Source organism: Diuraphis noxia, unplaced genomic scaffold (genome assembly GCF_037042655.1).
Source record: "Diuraphis noxia isolate RWA-SAM2 unplaced genomic scaffold, SU_Dnox_SAM2 contig0005, whole genome shotgun sequence".
Taxonomy (NCBI): domain Eukaryota; kingdom Metazoa; phylum Arthropoda; class Insecta; order Hemiptera; family Aphididae; genus Diuraphis; species Diuraphis noxia.
In genome coordinates this window covers 47,772,396-47,797,122 of record NW_028301715.1, presented here as the reverse complement: position 1 = coordinate 47,797,122, position 24,727 = coordinate 47,772,396, and the positions used below count along the sequence as shown (strand labels likewise).

At 39.4% G+C, this 24,727-nt stretch overlaps 1 protein-coding gene across 1 annotated transcript; it reads right to left on the bottom strand.

The window, feature by feature from the left end:
- Positions 1-23: 23 nt before the first annotated feature.
- Positions 24-20,550, bottom strand: LOC107166425 (calcium-activated chloride channel regulator 1-like). Its single transcript, XM_015515088.2, has 9 exons — positions 19,914-20,550; positions 4,476-4,909; positions 4,179-4,376; positions 3,975-4,083; positions 3,628-3,861; positions 2,956-3,522; positions 2,550-2,826; positions 2,276-2,443; positions 24-2,199 (listed from the first exon to the last, which is right to left on the bottom strand). The coding sequence occupies exons 1-9, from the start codon at positions 20,079-20,081 to the stop codon at positions 815-817; spliced, it is 3,540 nt and encodes a 1,179-aa protein (XP_015370574.2). The 5' UTR covers positions 20,082-20,550; the 3' UTR covers positions 24-814.
- Positions 20,551-24,727: the final 4,177 nt, after the last annotated feature.

The window sequence follows — 24,727 nt, the reverse complement described above, 5'->3', positions numbered from 1 at the left end:
TTATGTCGAAATGAAAAAAAAAATTACCCAATTATTATTGTTTTAATATAATATGGTATGTATATATAATTTTTACAAAATAATCAATATGAATGTACACAATGGCTTACTCGCTAAGTAGTCTACAACAAACTTAAATTTAGGTACAAAAATATATCATTATATAAATATTTTGGACATAAAAAAAAATATTACTGTTGCCTAAAGTTCAACTGATAGCTAGTCGATAAAGCTAGGCATATTTTAACGATATTTTTTGGTCACAATACAATACGTTTTACATTAATAATAATAATATAATATTTTTAAAAAAAAGGCACAAAACGGTGCATAACACTCAACTTATTAATATAATAATAATAATAATTGTCAGTATATCTATTTAGGGATTTGAGGCAGTTTCATAATGATAAGGCCTAGACAAAGGTCCTCAACGAACGTAATAGTATAGTAGTAGTAGTAGTAGTAGTAATAAAATAATAATAACTTACTATTATTATTAATTACCATCATTATATAAGAGGAGAAATTATTTTAATTTAATTACAAAAGTATTTTACAAGAAACGAGTGAGATCATAACAAAAAACAAAATATAACTTGGTTGTACGTGTGGTGGTTTTTAGTCTACGACATTAGTGAATTTGACTAGAAACCAAAAAAAAAAATATAATAAAATAACATTCAGTAAAGAGACCGAACAGTGCACGTACACACGATTAGCGTCGGAGAAGACTAAAGTCACACAAAATAAGTAGTCAGTCTTAATAACTTCAACGCTCCGTCGTCGTCGTCTTCTTTACATTTTTCAGTAATTATACCATGGTTATGTTTCGCTTTTTCTTGTCGCCGCTGCTGACCGAACTCAAAGATCCCTGCAGGCTTTGGTTGAACAGGATCATATTGTTCCGGTGATAGTTGTTGTACTGGCCGGGCGGCGGAAGTCCGTTTTGCTGCTGCTGGAAATGGCCAGGGGCCGTTCCGTAAATGTTTTCCGCGTTGGCTTGCTGCTGCTGCTGCTGTTGTTGCTGGAGTTGTTGTTGCTGGTATGCTGGCAGAGGAGGCACTGGTGGCGGATACTGATTCTCGAAGTCACCGATCTGACCGTATGGACTGGTCCTTCGTTCGTGTTCATGCAACAGCTGCGAAGCGGTCCAAGATTGGTACGGACTCAACGGTTTCGGTGCACGGGTCAACGTTGCTCCGGCAATCACGCTCAGGTGACCGTTACTTTGGTGATGGTAAGGATGCGGTTGTTGATGTGGTTGTTGATGCGATTGTTGATGCTGCTGTTGGAGATTATAGTGATGATCGTTTGTTGCGGCCGGTCCGTATTGTGCCACGCTGTACCGTTTCTTCGCATCACCCGTATCGATCAGACAAGGTTCGAAATGCGATTCCAGTTCCGTCTTGATGGCGTTTATGGGAGAAGATATGTTCAGTGCACCGCCGTTGCCGTTGGGTATGACAGACACATTGAGCGATTTTTCTGGCTTGGGTGACTGTTTTTCGGGCTTCCGGTTGCGTTTCACGGCGCAAAATACACAGTACATAAGCAACAGCAGAGCCAGTAGCATCAATCCACCGGCGGCCGGTACCAAGACGTCGTAATTCATCTCAAAGTCTCGGGCGATACCGGGTATGACGTTCTGGTTGGCAGATGTCCAAGACGGGTCGGCCGACGACACTGATGAGTGAGTGGTGATCAACGATGGTGGAGGTGGTGGTGACGGGACAGACACTCTGACCCAGTTAGACATGGGTCCGGCAATGGCATCAGACTCGATACGTCCGTACGCTTTGACAGCCACAAACAGCGTCTGGTCTAAGAGCCCGGGCATCTTGTTCATATCCATTGAAAACACAGTCTCTGAGCCCGGAGCCAACGGCAGCGGGGTGCCGTGAGTCCAAACCGGTGCAGAGTCGAAATCATTGAGCAACGATCGAAGTGATTGTGAATACCGGATTTCATACTGGGCTACAGAATTACCACCCATATCTGGCGACGTCCACGTTAGTCGGGCTTTCAACTCAGACTTGATAATCTCAGCTTTCAGATCACCCACTCGGCCCACATTCGCTGACGGCGACGACAAATCTTCGGCGGTGTATGTGACGGACAGTGGGGTGATGATCCGTTGAAACGGATTCAGTTGTTCTACTGACGGTGATGTCATGAATGATCCACAGCAGTTCGATTCTGTACATATTATAATGTGACGTTAAGTAATGTCACTTAGATTGATAAAATAAAATAATTTAAATTTGATACTAACCGGAATTTACGGGATTTCGTTCGATATTTCTGTGAGAGCTGTGTTGCCAAGTGTACGCATTGCTACTGCTATCCGAAACTGTGATCTCAAAAGTATAAACTCCAGGTCCACCAATCATCGGATTGAAATATCGTGAATAAATTCCATCGCCTTTCATGAGATCCGGATCTGTAAAAATCAGTAAAATGTAAAAACAAATGTTTTGGTTTTAAGAAAATTATGTTTTCCTCCACAACGGATTATCGCTATTTTAGAAAATATAAATTGTACTGACCTCCACTTCCAGTGTCCAAGAGATCAAACTTTTCACGATGTGCATTCGAACCGTTTAAACCAGGTCGGATGACCGACACTTCAACCTTGGCACCGAGTACTGGATAGTCACCACGTTTGACTTCGGCATAAATCGTCAATGGATTGGTCGTTCCACTTGTCCAAGCCCTAGCTCTGACCACAGGAGAATTTTTAGATAGCGGTTTGGCCATAACTTGCACGTAATGCGGTTGCGGACTTCCTTGGAACCGTTCGATATGGTATGTCCACGTTCCGGTCTATAAAACGACAAATACACATTCGGTTAACATCGAATTAAAAACTTTATAAAAAACAGAACAACACATCAACATAAAAAACATTATAATAATATATAATAATAATTTAATAATGATAATAATATTAACCTCGTTTATGGCAGCCGGCACACTAAGCATTTTAAGGGATAATAACGAATCGGATCGAGTAGAGTAGACCCGCTGTGATGGGCTGGTCAAGGTAATGGCTCTGATCAGTGGATTTTCCGTATTGTGCGTGTAAACGGTGAACTTGGCGGGTTCTCCCATATGATCCTCCAAAACGAAACTACCGGTTACCACAGTCCGTCCATCGTCGGTCAGTTCACGTCTATGGATTTCCACTGGCAAATCACCCTTGTTGCCCTGATAGTACGTTTCCATAATATTGCGCATGACGTTTGTCAACTTGAAGTAAGTGGATAAGTATGAAGTGGCCATGTTGTAACGGTTTTCGGTGACCGTAAACGAAACACCTCCGGTTTTATCGGCCATCCAGTCTAAAGATTTGAGTCTGTTGAGCATCGGGTACGTAACGGTTGCCAAACGTATGTTTTTATCTTTGGCTTCGGACACTTGTTTGGCCAAGTCCGGCGTGTATGACGCCAAAGTTCCAGGGGCAATCACCACGATGACCGAACTGGCGGGACCACTATTGCTTGTGCGAGTTTCCAACATCTGCAAAGATTACACACAACGATAAATAATTATATTTTATTTTTGGTGACTTTGTCGTGCGACAGTCGGACGAATGATTAAGTCGCGTTGGTATGATATATATACCTGAATTGCTTCCTTTAACGCGCAGGCTAAACATGCCGGTTGTCTTGAGTCACCAGTAGAGTATGGGATGTTCGATGCCACTTGGTCTCTTGCTTCCGGCGTTTGTAATCTGCTTAATCCGTGTAGACGGTTGGCTGAAGAATCGTTGGCCGAAACTAGCCCGACTTCCGTGTTGGCTGGAAGATCATGTACGGCCCATTTACGAATAGCCAATCGTAAAAAGCTCCAAGATTCCTGAAGGATAAAAATAATAATTATTATTCCAATATTAAAATAATATTATTATTAATAAATCTATTCGGAAAGTAGTCTGAGCAATTTTACGCAAACAATATTGTGACACATACCCTTTCCATCATATCTTTCGTGTCTTCGATGACCACTACGTATCTGGTGAGCATTTCTTTCTTGAATATGAACGTGGGCGTCAGATTTTGATTTCCGGATAAGTTCACACTAAACACGACAATAAAAATAAATTAAACGTCCACAACAAAAATATTCGCGTATTTAAATTATACTGCGGTGTATGCGGTGCAACGACTACCTACCCTTTGGTAAAGTCCGGATGAGTGTTTATGACCTCCATGATACTCCGCCTTCCGCAGAGTGCATTTTGTTTGGTGGGCGCGTAACGGTCGTGACTTGAAGCATCGCAGAACTTGGTCACTTGAGATGCTGTGGAAAACATGAGTGAAGTTTTTGCTTCCGGGTGAACCAATGCTGTCGTGTTGATGGAATCACAAGCTCTGTAAAACAGGAAAAGAAGAAAAAAATTAGTCTTGTAAACAAAAAAAACATTGTCTATCGAATCTATATATTGTATACAACAATCGCTGCACACGCACCTGGTCTGGGAAATTGGTTTGTCAGAACATCCGTTGACCTCGGCCGGAGACGTTTCGGACGCGTAACATGACGGGTAGACCGCGTCGCCGGCGTACCCGACCTCGTCGAACACGCCGTACCGGTATTTGGCCCACTGTTTGGTGAGCTCCTTACCCAGGTCTCGGGGCTCTTGGAACAACCGATAACTGGAGTATATGGCGTCACCGGGGCGGCCGCAACCTTGTGACTGTTGTGTCCACAGGGCGTCTCCGTGCACCGGGTGCGGAAGTCCGACGAGCACGTCTGGAGTCTCTCCCTGGCTGCTGACGATCCCGCGTAGATGACCGACACAGTGGTCCGGCCAGTTTTGTGGAAGCATCACGGTCACCGATCGGAAGTAAGCTTTGCCGCTGAGCGCTTCGTGCAGAGATTTCGATCCACTGGTGAACGCCGCCTGTGATACGAGAAAAAAAATTCGTTTTAAATAACAGTTCGTAGGTATATATACAAAATATGTACACAAATTATGTAAAGTTGTGCGCTCTCCCCGGGAGACGGACATATTACGTATTATTTTTCACCGGTGTCACGTCAAACCTTACGTGTGCGCCGCCGTCGCTGGCACATAGCTAAGGCTTCGTCATCAGCTATAATATAACCCCCCTCAAACTACCCCATCGGTGGTGGAACGCGTGACGGCGTGAAAACGACGACGTTGATAAAATGTGTATAACATTATTATTATAATAACTAACGGAAAAAAAAAATCGTCGGCTATAATTTTATACGTCATGGCGGGCATCGATAGGTATAGTGGTGGTGGCGGCGGCGGCGAGGAACGTATTTATCACAAGCGCGTCTGCAGCTGTGAGCATGCGCGCCCTGGGCGAGAATTGATTGCCAGTCGAACCGGTCGTGATTTCGAACACGTTATAAATCACCCGGCAGCTAATTCGTCCGTCCGTCAGTGGTTTCGGCACCGAAACCAAAAATAAAAATATAAAATAATAACGACAACGACGACGCGCCCGTTACCCACACTCTTCGTAAATATGTGTAGAAAAACCCGAAGAAATCCCCTAGGCACATTAATCTCGGTCGGAATGTCCAAAAACCTAGAGAGGATATTAAATTCGAGTTTACCGACATAAACGAATATAACGCACCCGTAACACATGCAAATGTCTGCAAAATGTGCAGTATTACAATATGGTTGTTGTAGGTACCTACGTATCGTATTACCCGGAGAAGACCATGTGTGGGTAGATACGAATATCGAGTCGATTACGGTGGTTATAATATTATTATACGGTATCGATTATGTTATGGGTATCGTTGCTCACGTTCGCGTCCGAAAAGTCATTTCCTATTGTTACGACAACGATCGGTCGATTATTATAACGAAGAGTTTCTAAAAACGCAATCGCGCGACTCGGGAAAGTGATAGACCGCTGCAGCTGACTGTCTAACGGTGTTGTAGCAGGTATAGACAACAATAACAATATTGGATTTGATATTAAGCATCTTTAGGTACTCTTCTGCTAATCACCAACGTGTTACGTGTCTTATCGTCGTTAATCGGCAACGGTGGCCGGCAATATTTTTTTTCCATACCATATTCTTCCTAGTTTTCATCACGAATCAATTAAAAACCAGAGGGTTACGCGCGAGGCGATCGAGCGGCGAAAACTAATCCGAAGATTTAGCGAGAAATCTATCGTACCGTGGCCGATCGGTTAATTACTTGCAACCACGGCGCCTCATTATAACCAACAGTCGTATGTGTATATATGTTTATAAATTATAAGTTATAATAGCACTCGTATATAATATTACAATATGCAGCACAGCCGCCGTGTGATTGATGCCGGACAAACGCGTAACGAGATTATAATTCTGAGATTTTCTAGACGGAAAAACGGAAGCAAAGCATGTGGACACACCAGTTTGATTAACCAAATTAATCCCATTTTAAACAGTAAAACTTCCGACCGGGATTTCGTCTAATTATTGCCATAAGCCTAAAATCTAAAGCCGGTCGATTTCAAAGAGCGGCGGCGGCGGAGACCAGACTTGACTAGACTGGTTTTGTGAATGCTGTATGTGCAGCCGAAGAATTTTCATCGAAAATCCACCATGTGTGTGTGTGAGAGACAGAGAGAGTGAGTGTGTCCACCACACGAGTATTTGCATACGACGACGACGATGACGACAACAATGGGTGTGAATGTAGAGCGCGCATCGGAAAAGAAACAAGAATCGGTTACGATCAAAACGACTATTGAAATCACCGCCCGCAATCCGACCACCGTTTTTCGCGTACGTCACCCGAGCGGCTGAATAGGTACATGCAGCGTGTTTACACACATTATAATATCATATTATTGTGGAGAAATCTATCACAAAAAAATTATCAATATATTCGCGAGTTTTACGAAATGCGAGCGATAAAAAATATAATCGTCGGGCGGCGGAGAAAGTGGCAGCGGCGGCGGGCACAATGTATATTACATATACATAATATCTATTACTATACGGTTATTATAATTTTTTTGAACATAAAAAAATATAAAATACAGTAGGTACCTATAATATGCTCGAACCACACGCAATCTACAACGTTTTAATAATAATAAAAAAAAACCACCGGCAATTGGCGAGCGAGCGCGCGTGACACGTATATCGAAATTGGAATATCGAAACAACGCGATTTTTGACACCGTTTAGGTCCCATCGGCAACAGCACACATGACCGGATAAGATGTTGAAGCACAAGCTAAATAAGTTCTGCTATTTTATTGTTATAATTTTTCACTAGCCACAGGTCAGCCTACAGCCGACGACGAATTATTATTTATTATTATCATTATTATTGTGTTTTTTCCTATATCATTCCGGAACGATGGAAATACGAGTTAGAAGCTCTTATATCCCGCAACGACCGAATAGTCTCCGAACGTTTTTCTCACGAGTTCGGCCGCGAGGAATTCTCCCGGCCCATTACTGGATGCCCGGCGCGCCGATTACACTCACGCACGCACGCACCACTTATATAATATAATACCAAGTCGTCGTATTGAAAACCCAACCGCGGTAATGGTATCTGTGTTCCGATAGTATGTGTATTCACTATTGTGCAACCAGTTTTTTCGTTTACTCTCGCGAGCATAGGTCGTCCCGAGAAAATGCAACCAATGACAGAGATGTCGCGCGTATACACGAAGACGTGTCCTGCACTGTGCCGATCCGTTACTCAATTAAGATTTTTTCCGATGTTCATACTTATTTTGCTAAGTCGTAGAATAGATTATTATTATTAATCAATATCGTATGCGGCGGCGTCGGTTTTTGGCGTACCTACGCGATATCGAGCGCATATTCGCCTCGTAACGTCCAGCTGTATATATTTATATATATATACATATATATAGTTGATGCAAGAGATCGGTTTTTTTGTCTGCGTAAGAAAAAAAAATTCATATTAATTCTCGGACAACGGCACAACAACAATATAATAATGATGTACGCATTTTTCCAATCATAAGACACGTCCCCGCGCGCGCGAGCGCGATCGGTGCCAAACGCGCGGCGGCGGGCAAACACGCGCTACGATTCGACGCGGGTTGACACCTCTGCCGCCGCCGATCCAATTTACATGGAAAAAAAACGCACACCGTATCCACAAAATGAATAACACTGATTTTTTTCCCTCTCGTTGTTATTACTACCTTATTCTCATTCAAACTGCTCTCCGGTGAAAAATCTGTAAGCGATCGCATCGATCGGACACGGGTTACATATTATTAGTATTACTATATTATTGTTGTGGGCCGCTGCTATGCGGACGAGAGTTTTTTTCTCGTATGGCTTCTCCTCCCCTTCCGCCTGTATATAATAATACTACAACACTACTGCCTACGTATCTCGTAACGATTTATTAATAGAGAAAACGTTATCCGCAACACAATACCATTTTCAAGTGTATGCGTTATTACTTATTAGTTATTATTATAATACAAGTACAACGACGATACGACGTAGTTGATAAACTAATTGACGTCTTATTTTCTACGACTGCCGCTGCCCATCACGCGGACGAGACGCACCACCACCACACCACAACCACCCTGGATTTAGAATCATCGTATCCCGTCGCGCGGACACGGGGGGGTTTTAGAAAATCGATTCGTGTACCACGACGACGCTCGTGAATCGGACCTATTGTCGTGAAATATGCGTATGATGGCGTAACTTGTACACGTATGACGTATACCACGCCTGGTTTTTACCTGCTACCTGCTACCCGTGTACATGTTCAATAATAATATCATATTAGCCGTGTCATAGTGATGTGGTATTTATGTGTACACTGTGCTGCAGCTACGCGAAACATACACAATACATCAACCGGTCGACGGTCCGATGTCGTCCGGTAATTAGCTCACTGACGGCGGCCGAGCTGTCCGGAACACAAAGCGGGCGCGCGCCCGTCGGACGATGAGTTAAACACGTCGAACTGCTGCGTCAAGTCGAGAGGGCCGCGGGACGACGTTGGCAAATTACCGACGACGGAGGAGAAAAAAAAACCTAATAACACTCGACCGTCTCGTCGGGCCGTGTGCAGTGCTTCAAATCAAATCTCCGTGCGAGACGCTAATTAGCGTTAACCTCGCTTGATAAGTACATAATATTGTATATATATCGTATACAACAGATATAGTAATATTTCGAAATACATTATAAATAAATTATTGTCTCTTGCGCGTTGTAGTTACGACAAAAAAAAAAAAAAAATATATTTTGTGAGTTTTTGACAGTTTTTCTAAAGTTTTTCACTTGTACGAGTCCCTGACAGACGGTGTTTTCGTGAGTATAACTCGTCGGCCGGGTGGTGACGCCGAGTGCATTAAGAACGGAATTATAGAAACGAAAAAATAAAATAAATAGTAATCTTTCTAAAACGTGTACCGTCAACCACAGGGTGTGTGTGTGTGTGGGGGGGGGGGGTCCATCACGTAGGATAATGGAAATGCTTATTTTGGTCGCCCGTACATATTATAATGTCGTTCGAAGAAATATCTCATAATGCACTCTCCATGCCATAAGTACCGGTTATTATTATTATTATTATTATCGTATATATAATATAATATCTCCCCGTAGCGTTCTCTCCGTCTTTCTCGAAAACCCGATCCATTAACGGCCGACACGCCTCTTACCTGTTGGGCCGTGGAAACAAAAAAAATATCATGTATATATATATACGAACACCGGGAACGCGACGTCTTCGTATGTATGTACCTATATTATATACTGCAGTATTGAGTGTTCGAGTGTACGAGACGTGTACCAGCCACAATTTCCATAACACACGATAAACGTTGAAAATGAGATTTACCGCGTTTCGATCGATCGGTCGAGTCTTGCGGTTTTTCAACTTGCTAGCCCACTGCACCGCAATCGATGATTTTCATCGATATTCACACTTTACACGTGTAAGCACATTATTATTACGCGTTCTCGTTCGTTCGTGTGTGTGTGTGTGTGTGTGTGTGTGTGTGTGCGCGTGTGTGTGAAGATTTTTTTCTCTACTCGCACACATTATACGTATTATAAATGGTATACAATATCCTATTATTATTATATCTTCATATTTTTCGATCGATTTTTAACTTTCCAAAACAACGAGACTGACATTTGGATTTCTTGAAATTACTGATGAGATTCCAAAATAAAACATCGAATCGATTTCTGGAATTCATCTATATATACGAATGTTTACAATGTGGACTGATGACGATAACTCTTCGATTTAAATGAAGTTAAATAATGCATTAAACTGTCTAGCCAAACGCGATAATAATAATTGATCAGTAATATTTTATGTAATATCTTAATGTATTTATTTATGTTTGTGGATAAAATGTTTATCATATTTTAACACCAGATTAAATAAAACATTTAAATTAAATATGTACTCCTATGAATATTTCGAGGTTATACAGTGTAACACATTATATTAATCGAAGATTAGGATGCCCCGGAGTCATAATGATTGTAACAAAACGTAAAATGTTTTTTCAACACTTGAAATTGTTATTTTATGACGATCCAAATAAGGGTATCACTGATCACCATGTGCACCTTTTTACTGTTACCAACAACAATCTATAAAATTGTTATAATGTGTGAAATAATTAAATAAGACCGTTTTTAAGTTTTATAACATTTCATTATTTTTATTAATTTAATACCGCATTTAATATTTAATGTGAGTCAGTTATAATATCCATCAACAAAAAATATAAACATGACTTCAATTAAGTACATAACCAAGTTTATTTGAAAATTCAACATATTTTAGAATTATAATTGCGAAAACAAGAATTGGAATATTATAACCTAACCTTATATGATTCTATGTTCTATAATAACGACCAACGTTATATTGGTTAAGATCCAATTGAACGATATACTACAAACTGGAGATGATGACCAAGTTTTAGAATAAAAAAAAATAACACGATCATGTAATCACCAATAGATAAATTACAAATCAAAAAATCAATCATAAATTTAATCATTTTAGTAATAAATATTTAAATTGAATGTGATCGTTTTTGACATTATCACAAATAGATAAGATATACATTTTAATATTTCAGCAATGAATCCGTGTTCTGCCACAACAATATTTCCTTTCATAAGATTAACCGACGATAATCTCGTAAGTCTGTCTTGTGATATGTTCGCACTACACAATTTTCTCTGCAAGCCGAACTCCAGGATATGTGTTTTTATAATTGAAATTCAGAACATTGAAAACATCATTAGATATCTAATACAACCAAGCAGTGTGTAATTTCGCAAATGGTTTAACCGATTTTAACGATTTCTTAACAAGTAGGTCCGAACAGTATGATGGGTATCAAATAAATAATTAATGAACACCAAGTAACAGTTAAAGATAATGTTATCAGCGAGATTTAATCAAAAAACCTTGGAGATCTGCAAACTTGTCTCTAGCTTTGTGAACTATAGTATAGTGATGTATATACGTAGGTATACGCACAAGAAATAAGTATTTATAGAGCTAATTTCAAAATTACACTCCATTGAGCAGAGTTGCAAATGTATTATTATAATAATAGTTATATATATTCGTCAGAATAGATGCAGCACACAAAGTACATCATATCGAAGTTTACACGACTTGTTCGTTGCACACGTCTACAACGAGGAGACTGCATCGCATTTTCACGATTGCCGCGAAGAGTTGAAAAAAAATGTGGCCGGACGCGTAAGAATATATCACGATACAATATTATAATGCATAAGAGCTCTTTGTATATTATTATTATTGTTCTTGTATAGCGCGCGTTCAATATTTTTTCGCGATTAGCACGTTTACCGAAGGCGCTCGCGCGAGATATTACGGCTCAACCGGTTCGCGTTACACATATACACGAATAATATTATAATATATTGTAAAATATTCAACCAGTTAAAATAAAACTCGATCGTACAACACATACCATCTCACACTATACACAATTTATTATAATAAATAATGTATACGAACACGACGACGATACGTTATATACTCCGACCCGAGAGACGAAGTATACATATAACAATAATAATAGTAATACGTAGTAATATTTAAAACGAAATCCGCCCACGACACATTATATTATACGCGCACACACAGAAATAATATAATATTATAATATATATTATTCGTAAGGGGATTTATGGGATCTGCACATATATTATGTTATATATGTAGGTATTCTGTATACTCGGCGTGCAATGTGGATGACAAAGTGGAGGGGAAAAAATCCGATCGGAGAGCGAGAGAGGAGAAAAATGTTCGAACACACACAACAATCGGCCGTCGATTAGCCCCGTAGGATAAAATATTATGCTGCGACGTTGGTCACGACCAAAACGCAGACGCACGACGCGGACGCCACGACAACGACGATCGGCAACGGTGACCGTCGTCGACCAAGTCTCCCAGTATAATATGTAATAATAATATATATAAAGTCGACGACGGTCATCTGTCTGTATCATTCTCTCTCTCCCTCTCTCGCTCTTCTGTCGTCTCTCTCAGACGAATAAAAATAAGAGTAACTATGTGCACGACCGGCCGAAGGTATTTTTCTTAAGTATAGGTACAGACTGCGTTCGCCATTTCGTCTCCTCTATACACACACTCACTCACATTATATTACATTTTCGTCGGCACTGTTTGTAATAATGCTTAGCAGCAGCAGCGATTACAGCACACGTGTCTCCCCACTAACACCCTTTTCTACGCTTCCTCACGGCTAGAAAACCGTTAAATATTCACACGGCAAGACCTCCTATATATATATATATATATATATACATGCAATATTATAAATTATAATTCGTATATATTGTCCGGGCGTACGGTATTCACGAAATAAAAAACCGCGAGGTCTTATTTAATTTAATAACGCGACGTCGGCGATAAGACGCGAGGAGATGGAGAGAAAAAACGTCAATCGTATATACATCACGGTCGGTCGATTTTGTTGTAAAAACCATTGCCACCGCGCACAGTGATTACGGGCCGCCACCGCAATAATAATTATTAATCGTATACAGCGGCGGTGGATAACACAATGGGATGTACAAGAAACGGCGTAGGATTCGTTTCGGTCGTATACATAACGGCAGCGGCGAAGGTTGTTTTCCGTCGGACGTAATCCTTTTCCGGACGAAAACATATGGTGATACCATCGCGACGGTAATCGACGAGTTACCTTAATAGTAGGTAGGTACTACCCTTATAATATAACATGATATAATTATTAATAACCGTATGCGTTAGATAAATTATCTGGAAAATCGATACAGCCGCAATTCGTGGTTTTCGGGGTTTCTCGCGGGAAGTGCATCACGCGTCCAATTTCTACCGCCGTGTCGCCATATGTCGTCTGATGGACGATGGCCGGCACCAACGAACAACTTCCGCAGGAGTGTTTCGGGGGGAAAAAAACGAAATTCGGGATACGATGACTTTATTAACTCGAGTCACGTGAAGTGAAAGTCCTGCGTGCGAGTATAAAAATCATGTGCTACAGTTGAGCACCGGAGAAGCCTCGACCGTACACGGTACTCGAACACGCGAGATATCAGAGTTCGACCGTCGTTTAATCGACCGTAAACGCGTTTAATGTAGTATCGGGTGGACAGAAGGTTACCGTAAACATGTTATGCTATTACGTATTACAGTACGCGCTTTTCAAGCGAAAGAGTGCCGCCGACGCAAGACAAGAGCCGGACGACTGTGAGACACGATGGGTGCGTCAAATGATTCAACCCGAGTGGGTATTTTTTATATACAAATAGGTATACAGTGCACTGACACACGGCTACTTCCACAATATATTAGGTTACGCGGACTCTAAACAAGGAAACTTATAAGTAGATAGTAATATTATTATTATGTGTATGTACCTGCCGACCGGCCAATACCAAACAGCCTTAAAACATTTAATATGTATATGCAGTGCGTTTCCTCCGCCGCGTAACGTTATCCCTTCACATATTATGCACAAATTATATTAATATATAGCGTACATGAGATACAAAAACTATATAAATGTGTACACGCGTGCGTGTACCTATAATATAAAATTACCATCCAGAGAAAAGAGTAGTTTTTTTGATTTTTTTTTGTCTTCTGCTATAAACGCTGTTAAACGTACTGTGTGTATTAAAATAGAATATACACTACATCCCTCCCTCGTAACCTATCACGGTCATCGTACGCCACTAAATTACAAATTGGTATATTTCCACCGCACGTTACGTAATCATTATAATTTCTTTGATAAATATACGCTACTATGATATATTAAAATATATTATAGTATACATAATATACATTTTAATCGTTTTTAATAATATTCTAATTTTTCTATTACCGGACGTTCTGAAAACATTCTTTTTTTTATCGTATTGTTTTGTTTAATAAAAAGTCGAGAGTTATTGTTTTTTTATTTCTGTGGTCCAGTGATTTTTCGAAACACTTGCAACAGCAGTAGTCCCTATCTATAATATGTTGCAGTCGACCTGCGTATAATAATTAGGCGTGTATAAAATGAAAAATAATTTATAGTTACGGTGACGTATTTAAAACGCACTCGATGTCGGATTTGTTCTTTTACCCGCGCACTTTAAACGTGTGTTCGTGTACAATGTCTGTATATAGGACGTATAGGTACATCAAAATATACATGAGCATGTACTTTCACTGTTACGCGTGCATATGCATATTACATGTAAGTTATACTTAAGATAGTTACAGTGTATTATTATTATGTATCACAGATAGCTGCAGCAGCATAATATTATAGAATATTGTGTATAAGCTACCGGTTCGGCGGCGCCTCAGAGGATCCACACAATCCGCGTCGACCTTGCAACAGCGAAGAAGGAGAGGGGCCGAGGATGATATCCTGCCATGATAGGTACCATGCAATAATGATAATTTGTATGATTTGATTTACAATTTTCAATCGTGTTCGCCTGCAGCCCTTGGATTCGTATTAGTTATTCAGAGAGCGTCTTTCGAGATGACGAAGACGGCGGTGGCGTCGAACAGACGAAGAATGCAGCGCGTTGTACCTTCATACAATTCGATACAAGCCCGCCGTTTATCTACGTGTGGCGCCGCGACCACCGACGACAATTTTCCGCGAACCGGTGTGTGCACGCGACTGCATACGTGTAGGAACGCATTCGTATTTGATAATATTATACCGTATAATGTACGCGTTTTTACAGCAGACTATGACTATTACATATTATTATATTATTGGTGTTTATTATATTACATACATATTAAAGTAACCGGATCGGTAAACGACGTCGGAGAAAAATACAAAACAAAACGGTATGATTGTATGTTCCATGCACACTCGATGCGCGCAACCTGCATACAATATTATTATATACTTGCCAGATAATTAACTGCATGTTACATAGTATACGCTCAGCGATCGCGGTGGTTTAAGGTCGTCCTCGTGTCATGTGTGTATGGTGTTGCACCTCTCTCGTTATTAAACCGCGTCGTCGTGATGCGGTCATTTATCATTTTTAGTATCTATATATAATATACGAAAAAAGGCCGAGCATGCTGTATTCGAAACATAATATCTGTATACAACCTCATATAGTGGAGATATAAACGCAAGTATTATCGTTATATCGTCATTGTTCGTGTGTGTTTCGTACTCTCGAAACAGTGTTTGAAAGAAATCTGTCAGTCGCGCGCGAGCGTTTAAAAAACCAACAGAAAGAAGCAGGGTGGCAGGGGGAGGACGCCGTTTGATTAATAATAATAAATAGGCAGGTTCGGACGGCGTCTTCGTCGTCGTCGATGCCTCTTCACTGCGGTTAATCGTCGAGTGTGCGACCGCGATTCGAGTGTATTATATTTATATAATGACGGATTCACGGGCTCCAGAGCGTGTGAGGAGAGAAGTGGAATACCGCCGCTTATATTCAGTTTAAAAGTCTCACCGCTGCAGTGGACTCGGTAATTATAACGCATCAGTCAGACGGTTAAGCTTTTTACGATTTATTTTTCCTGTAGGAAAGCGCACAACACAATTCTTTGTATAAATGGGCTATGTGCTAGCCCAAGGTCACGCGCGCCGTCGTGTAACGGTCGGTCGAATTCGACCGAAAGAGAAAATTTTGTGTAAACTAACTATAACTTGTTAACTCGCAACAGTTGAAGCCGTGCCAAAGGATCTACACGCATAGAGCGTAAGTGTGAGATCGTGTCGTCATTGTCGTCAAGCATTCGCGCCGACGTCCGCTCGACGTCAAATCATGTGGAAACGAGGTGGCGTCCTTCGCGGCGTGACACTGCGCCCAGATGACGATCGATATATTATTTTAAGATGAGACACAGACGAGAGACTGCCGCAGCAACAAGTCATGTACAGCAAACATACTGTTTAACCACCGTCAGTCATCGGGCGTTTTGAATGATTTCAGTTCGGAATGGATTTTACCCACCGCCAATGATTGAGAACACACAAAAACGTAATGCAACTGATTAATCTTATAGTGTGGTCCTATGTAAAATATCCTAATGATGATGATCATAATAATAGTGACGACCTGCGCCCCACGACCAAGAAAATCGTCGGGTGGCGTTTCGAACGAACGAATTCCACGGGCGGCGATCATCGACGCGCCGGACCGGTTTTTTCGTGGTCATGTTTTTCGTCTCGTGGTGGACGTGCGGCGCGGCGCGAGGTGTCCGGCCAGTCGCGCGGCAACAACAATTAGCGCGGCGAGGGGCGGGACCCGGGCCGGCCACAGCTACCGGTGTTCACCTCGGTGACAACGAGGGAACCGCCGCGCCGCCGCCACCGACACGGCTGTCCACCGTCTACTCACCAAACGTATTATTATTATTTACGAACAACGTTATCAATTTCTGCGATATTTTTCCCGTATTCGATTGCTCATTTGCTTCGTAAATATATGACCAAATGTGTTTTTTCAACTGTTTTAGAATTTTTGGATTCCATTCCTCGATTTTCTAACGTGTTTTGAATTTTTATCACCATTATTTGCGCACCCGTCATATAAACTCGGAGAAGCGTAGTTTTTAGAGCATACCATCGTCGGCTTCGGAACGAAAACAACCGAATTACAATATATTTTTTTTGTCAGATTACGGCGGTGATGCGACCAGAAAACACTACCTAACTATGCAATTGGACAGATCAGAAATTACTGGAAATTGCTGATTTAATATATTACATTGATCACATCATAGATAACTGTATCATTGACTATATTATTCTACTATACATATTTTTATAGTAGAGATTGGTCGATCACACCAGACGGAATTTCAAACTTAACTCGAAAATACGAAATGTCATTCTGTGAGGAAATGAATTCGGAGGAAATGCCGAAAATGCTTACCGTAATTGGTACTCGCTCTTGACGTATACCAATTTTATTGGAGATATATAATAGTGTGCAAACGTTTATTTATCTCAGCCTTAATATGATATACGGTGGCGAGACTTTAGTAAATCCGTTATATTCCCCGCTGTAACCTCATTGCTATCATCATCATCGGAAACCGGTTAACAGGTTTTCGTCGATGATGTTTATAGTGATTACTGATTACACACCGCCAGAGCGAACAGCGAACGTTATAATATTAATAATATATTTTATAGACTATCCGATCGAACCAATTATATCCGTGATTATTTTATAAGAGCGTCATTTAATGGTCTCGGGTTCAAGTACAATAAATAATCTTTATAACATCACGCGACGTATAGGTACACTATAAACGTCTATAATTTTTTTGTTTCGCTTTTTTTTTTCTACGGACAGTTATTGATAATTACAGGTATCCGATTATAGTCCTGGCGGTCATTCCGTTACGTGCGAGGCGTTCAAATCTATTTTTTCGATGACATCTACGCAATAACACATTCAGGGGGATTTGGCAGTCGAAATTAAACTACTGAGTATTTATTAAATAGCCGTTAGTGTTCACATTTAATCGATACGAATATATTTTTTATATTACTCGAAGTGATTTTTTTTTTTTGCGCAGCACGTGCCGCCTCGGAATTCGACGCTCTACATTGAATTTTATGATAATTTATTATCAACCAGATTGACATTTATTATTATTATTAATCGACAATCGTATCGCGTTATGTGCATGGCGTATGAAAAATAAACGAGAAATCTCCTTATGTTTTTTATCAACAATCATTCGCATAGCAGTCGCACACGAAGACGAAGACGATGAATAATTATTGAATATAGAATTTCTCTGTTACAGACCATACCGATAACACTCAACCAGAGGAGAGAGACTGCCCCGCTGCTGTCTAAATTTCCACAGATTTCGGTCCGTAATAATATTTATAGCATAATGGTATGCCTATTTAAACCAGTTTCGACGACCCGTATGATATTATGTACACGGGTTTTGACAAGACGACACGGCACGAAAACACAAAATTATAGTGATAATAACGGATAGGAAAAAACCGATCTCGCGCGCTATATTTCACCGGACGAACGTAACTTAATGACAATAATATTATAATATTATAAATAATGCGTGTATTTTTTTTTATGACATGGCCGCGCAGGTATAGATAGCTGTTAACTTCGTGACTTGGTTGATCGAACTAGAATAATAATAATAATAATTCCGAAAGGGGAAAATATGATTATTATTATTATTGTGATTTTAATACTGCAGTGATTGTGTGTGCGATAGATGTAAATTTTACACGCGGTTTGACCGATAATGATAAGACGTTTTTTTTAGCGACCGACGACGGTTGTGGCGTTCATGTCGCCGTCGCGAAATAGTGAAAGCGAAAGAAAATTCTCGATTTTCGCGTTATTGTGACGACTCACTGGCCGAAGTGACCGTGAAAAAACGTATAATGCCGGTGAGATGAAGATATTATTTTATAATAATGACATCTGATTTCGAAAACAATATCATTATACGCGTCCGCATATTGTTATGACAATTATTATATTTGTACGTTTATTTTGCAGATGAAAAGGACAGTTGGCGACATATGCGTGTGGCCGCGGTGCCTGCAAGTATGCGGTCCGATTGTCGCGCAAACAAAGCGAATAATTTATTATAATTTTCCGAGAGAGCCGGCACGGCCGCGTTTAACGTCGAAATCAGACCAAAACGGTAGGCCGGACCACCGCCACAGGCGGAGGAGGTCGGTCGGTCAACCGGTGAACATAATAACGATGGTAATATTTATACCAAGCTAGGTCCTATATACCTAACCATATTATTTTATATGTCATAGTGGACGTCGTCGACCTATTCATCGAGACGAGTTTGGCGGTCTGAAATATTATAACGCGTACCTACTACCTACTTTTTTTTTTACGAAAGGTCCGCGATCGAAGATTTTCCTATTACTCTTCCTACGCATTGACGTATATCAATATGCATTATATTGCCGCGGCCATCGACGACAACACAATAGACGATAAAAACTTGCGTATATTATAAAATACCACGGTAAAGCGATTCGATAAATTGCTCGCCGTAAAAGGTAGAAAAAAAATAATAATTGCACGTATGCCGCCCAAGTTACGGATGAGCGGTAAAATATTATTATCACGAGAGACTGAAATATAAGATAGGCACGCCGATTTGTATACGGAGTGATCGATTTTCACAACGTTTACTGGGACGATAAAAGCCTAATTATCTGTCATTAAGCCGATCGACGAAAACCCATTTTTCGTCCGTCTTTCGATTAGCAACAAAAAAAAAAACTATTATACGAAATTCGAACACAGTAAATCCTAGCGGGTTTATCAAATTATGATAGATGATTATTCCGGAAGTAGTGATATAAGACACTTACCTCGACGTTGTTGACGATCTGTTTGCAATTCGCCACCGGAACGGAATCCTTGATGGCCACCACCACGTTGTCGTAAGCTCCGGACTGGAAGACAGCCGAACCGCCGGCCACCGCGACCACGGCGGTGCAGGCGAGCACCGCCGCTAAAAACGGCGCGCAACCAGTCATTTTTTTTTTTTTGGCCACTCAATCTCACACACCTGACCACCACCGGTCGCAGTCTGGTCGGATCGCGGCGTTGGGTCTGACACGTGTGATGCACTACACTCGCGGCGTAACCGTTTCTTAGACGGCAGAAGACCACTTCAACGACCACGACGTCATTATCATCGGAAGACAAAAAAAGGCCGGGTTGCCAACAGCGACGAAATAATTCGTTTATATCGATAAAATAGTTATTTTATAAAAAAAGTCTCGGTTTCCGGACGCACAGTGTCGACGAAAAATTCGATGGAGAAAAACTCGCGCACCTTTTTTGTCGTTCGGAACGAAACCAAAAAAAAAAAAAAATAATAATAATAAATCGCGTACGGTGCGTTGCCGCGAGATAAATCGTAATATTTTTATCCTCTGGACGACGCGACTGCACTGACAGCAACGAACAAACTACAAATTCGAGTGTAAAAACTGAACTGAACTGTCGAGTGCGCCACCGGGAGAACAGGTACCTGGCTCGCGCGCGAGTACAGTCGACCGCCGCGATGCAGCGCTGCGGTCGCGGCGCAGACCGTATTTTGTATTTAATTTTATTATTATTATTTGCCTCGGCGGCATGTGCAGTAAGTTGCCGTGTACGTGTACACCGGCTATACACTGTGGCTCTGGTACGTGATTATTATTTTATTTTACCTCCATTGTAGTCGCTGTTGTTGTTGTTGTTATTGTTGTCACGACGACACTACGACAGCACACCACCTCCACTGTCCTCTCTGCTGGTACGGTTTTTTTTTCGAGCGAATCTACCAAAGTCCTGCAACTTCGTGTGCCAACCGAAAAGTCAGTCTCGATTCAGAATAATTCGACTCATCGTTATTAATTACCGATATACGGTCAGAGATATACCAGCCTAAGTACTACTTATTAAAGTTGCACAACTGTAATATAAGTAAACGAGGCTTATCCTACACCGGATGAGCAATGATTGTTATTTTAGTCTCGAGTTTTGGTCAACGAACTACTTGATTTTCGCGTTTCCGTATTGCAATATTGTACACACCAACACGCCTTTTAATGATACATAATTATATACCAACTAATAACAATAGTATGTAATAGGCTTCTATTATACTTTCCTAGTTTGTTGAAATATTTTATTTTTTAATCGGTTTTGATCTGTATTGCTATTTCAGTAGGTGCAGACAGTATTTCTCGGGAACCGCGATTTTCACTTTCTCGCGGTTTTTAATCTCCACGGTTTATCGCTTTGTATTATTATTTTCGATTTCCGGTAGCGGGCAGGTAGGTGTTGAATAGGTAGCCTGAACAGCTACCCATTCATTTGTCATTAAAACAACGAGTCGGTTTATTTTCGAGAAATTAGTACTGTCCGTTTACATTATTATTTTTATTTTTTTTTAATGTAGATCGCCAACTATTCTTGATTAAAGCATAAACATTTTTGTTCAATTTTATGAACACACGTGTTCTATAATATAATAGAAGTGTAAAAAATCGGTATTATAGGTTTATTGTACATACCCATTAACAACTCACCAATATTTCCACATTTATAGACGACACCTGTAAAAGTTATTCTGACCTAGATGGCTATATAACCTAACCATTGCCATTAATAATCTACAAATCTAGTTCAACAAAGTAAAAATAAATTTAAAAATAATTACTCAAAAGCAATGTCACTCAACATCAAGTCATCTAGTTTTTTTGTTTCTTATTATAAAACCAAAGACTAAAAGGTATTGATTGTTTTTAATTTTGTAGGTTATAAATCAACTTTAAAATTAGTTGTAATAAAAATAAATAGATAATATACTTTTATTCTCCATAATATTGTTAAAAGTATTATAATTTATCACCACTTCTTCTGCTGCTAATCTGCACAAAGTTTGAAAGTAATAGTTCACAATATTGTGTATATCTAAACAAATTTTTGACCTAACCTTTTTTTTGGACATAATTCTTGTTTAGTACCTATATTATATTGGGTACCTTCTGTACAAGAAATCAATTCATATTTTCATATTATACTAAATATAGGTACACTGTACAGACAGCGCGTATTCATTATTAAATAGTTTAGTACTATTTAATAATGAATTTTTTGCGTAGTGATGATGAGTTGAATTAAAATCAATTTCTAATAATTAGTTTATACGGATTTTTTATGAATACTTAAAACACTTTAAGTTACGATATGATATGATCCATATACAACAATACGCGTTATTGGCGAAACTAACACAATAATATAATGCAGACTGCATTCGCAACCACGGTCCACGATAGAGTTAGGTATGAACGCAACGTTTGTGTTGAAAAAATAACGTAACGCAATTGCCGAATTAAATCGATTATTTTTCAAACACGCCAATTACCGAAATGTATAACATTTTATTGGGTGACTAATGAACAAAAGCGTGTATATTACTACATGTAGAACAATATTGTGTATATTATAAATTATAATGAATGCATTTATTATAATATTCAAACATATGCGAAAACGATTTCAGAGTTCGGCTAAACAAACAGTATAATATGTATAGTTTTAGTTTATGATAATAACAAACATTATACCCATACCACATATTTATTTTAAAAACCATCGTTGTGTGAAAATGGGTCAATCGACACTATTGGACGAACATCATAATACTGTAATATTATGTTTATCGACGTATAGTTTTTCCACAGTTTTCGATTTTTTTTCCGTCGTCTCTAAACCGATGGATTTTCTGTAAATAATAATAATATATTATATTAATATAGCCGTTGTACCTATGTGTTATAAACTGTACATTGCGGTATCTATAACAATAAAATATTACAGAACTGTGTGGGATAGATTATGAGTTTTTTCGGACGTAAGGCCTAAAAAAATACCTCCAAGACAGATATTTCAAACAGATAATCGTGAATATTATAAATTACAATATACAGAGCGTTAATATTGTCACATAGACAATTTGCGAAAACCGTATTTTAACGACGATGTCTCAAACTACATACGCATGTATATTAGACACGTACGTTGGTGTACACAAATTATCATTTTTTTTTTTTACATTTTTATCATTTATTATCATAATATCAGAACGTAAAACATTTTTTTTTTGTACATCGTCGCAATATAGTGTTAAAACGGTTGAAATTATTCATTAACGTACGATAAGGTCACTGCTGCAATCCATTACATAAAAACGCATAAACAACTATAATATTATGTTATATTCTTGGAAATAAGTATAATAATATTATATTTACATGCGTATTTTCGTGTCCTGTGGTAATTCTACGTACCATCGTCGTGCAGGGGATATTAAGCATTTAATTCGTTCTTCAAAGAAATAAATAATTCCACCGCTCTCGGAAATGATAACAAGCCCGTTTAGTCGTATCTAAAGTTATGCGGGACACAGCATTTTAAAATACGCTAACCTAACCGACGAAATCGGTCGAAGACAGGTACCATTCAATATTAATATTTTAAAATATTAAAATATTTTGCTAGCCGTTATGAATGTCGCACCCGCTCTCCCGCACAAAATAAAATAACAATACTATACAATATTCGTCGCGCAGCGGACGACCGCAGCTATGTACAAACCAGCAAATGATATTGAAGTCGTCGCTAGTACGGTCATTAGCCGCACGGCGATCCTACGCGCACGCAGAACACATCGAGCAATAAAAACGAACTTCCGGTCGACGAAAAATAAAAACTCCTGAAAACGGAAACGGAAAAACGCTCGTTCGTAGCGCTCTGCGTGTCTGCGTATTGTTCTGTTAGCGTTTAACGATATAGCGACACTATACACAAATTCCATCACATCGTTTCAATTTGTTATTGGATGGGTGGTGGGAGAGGGACACGCACGTGCAAATGTCTATACTTTGGACGTGATAGGTAGGTACTTTTCAAAAGCACTTTCCGCAATAGCCACAAAATTTTTATACTAATGTTTTCTTTTATTATTAAATTGAATTTGTAAAATAGCATAATATAGTATAACTTCAACTGCAAACTTTAAACGTATACAAAATTTGCACACTATCTACAAGTAACAGGTTGTATTGAAGGTTTTTATATAGTTCATAAAATAAATATTAATTAAAAATCATACGTTATGTGCACTACGGTAACTAAAGCTAAAAGTATTTGCAGGTCTGAGATGTATAAAGTAGTGTGACACCTTCACACATCACAGAATTTAACAATAAATATATATTATACAGATCAGTGATTAAATTATATCCATGTGTCACGAATGAGTTAGTATCTTTGGTTATTTATTTTTAAACCACAACAAATATGAAAATCGATTTGGTCAAAACTAGTTTCGTGTTAAAATTCTCAGCCATCCCTTTTTTTTTTTTATCGTATTCTCAACTACTAAGGAAATTAGAGGTGAATGTTTACTTTTGAGCTTTTTAAGTACCGACTTGATTCACGATTTTACCAAATATGGTAGGTAGAAATTGAAAATCAAAGCTGTTTATTCTTCAATCAAAAATGTCTTCAAACGCGAAAAAATAAACACAGATTTAAATCAAAACGTTCATCACTTCGCTCAAATCTAAACTTGAACTCGTGCCGATAAATTTATATATTGACATGTTATCAGAGCTATATA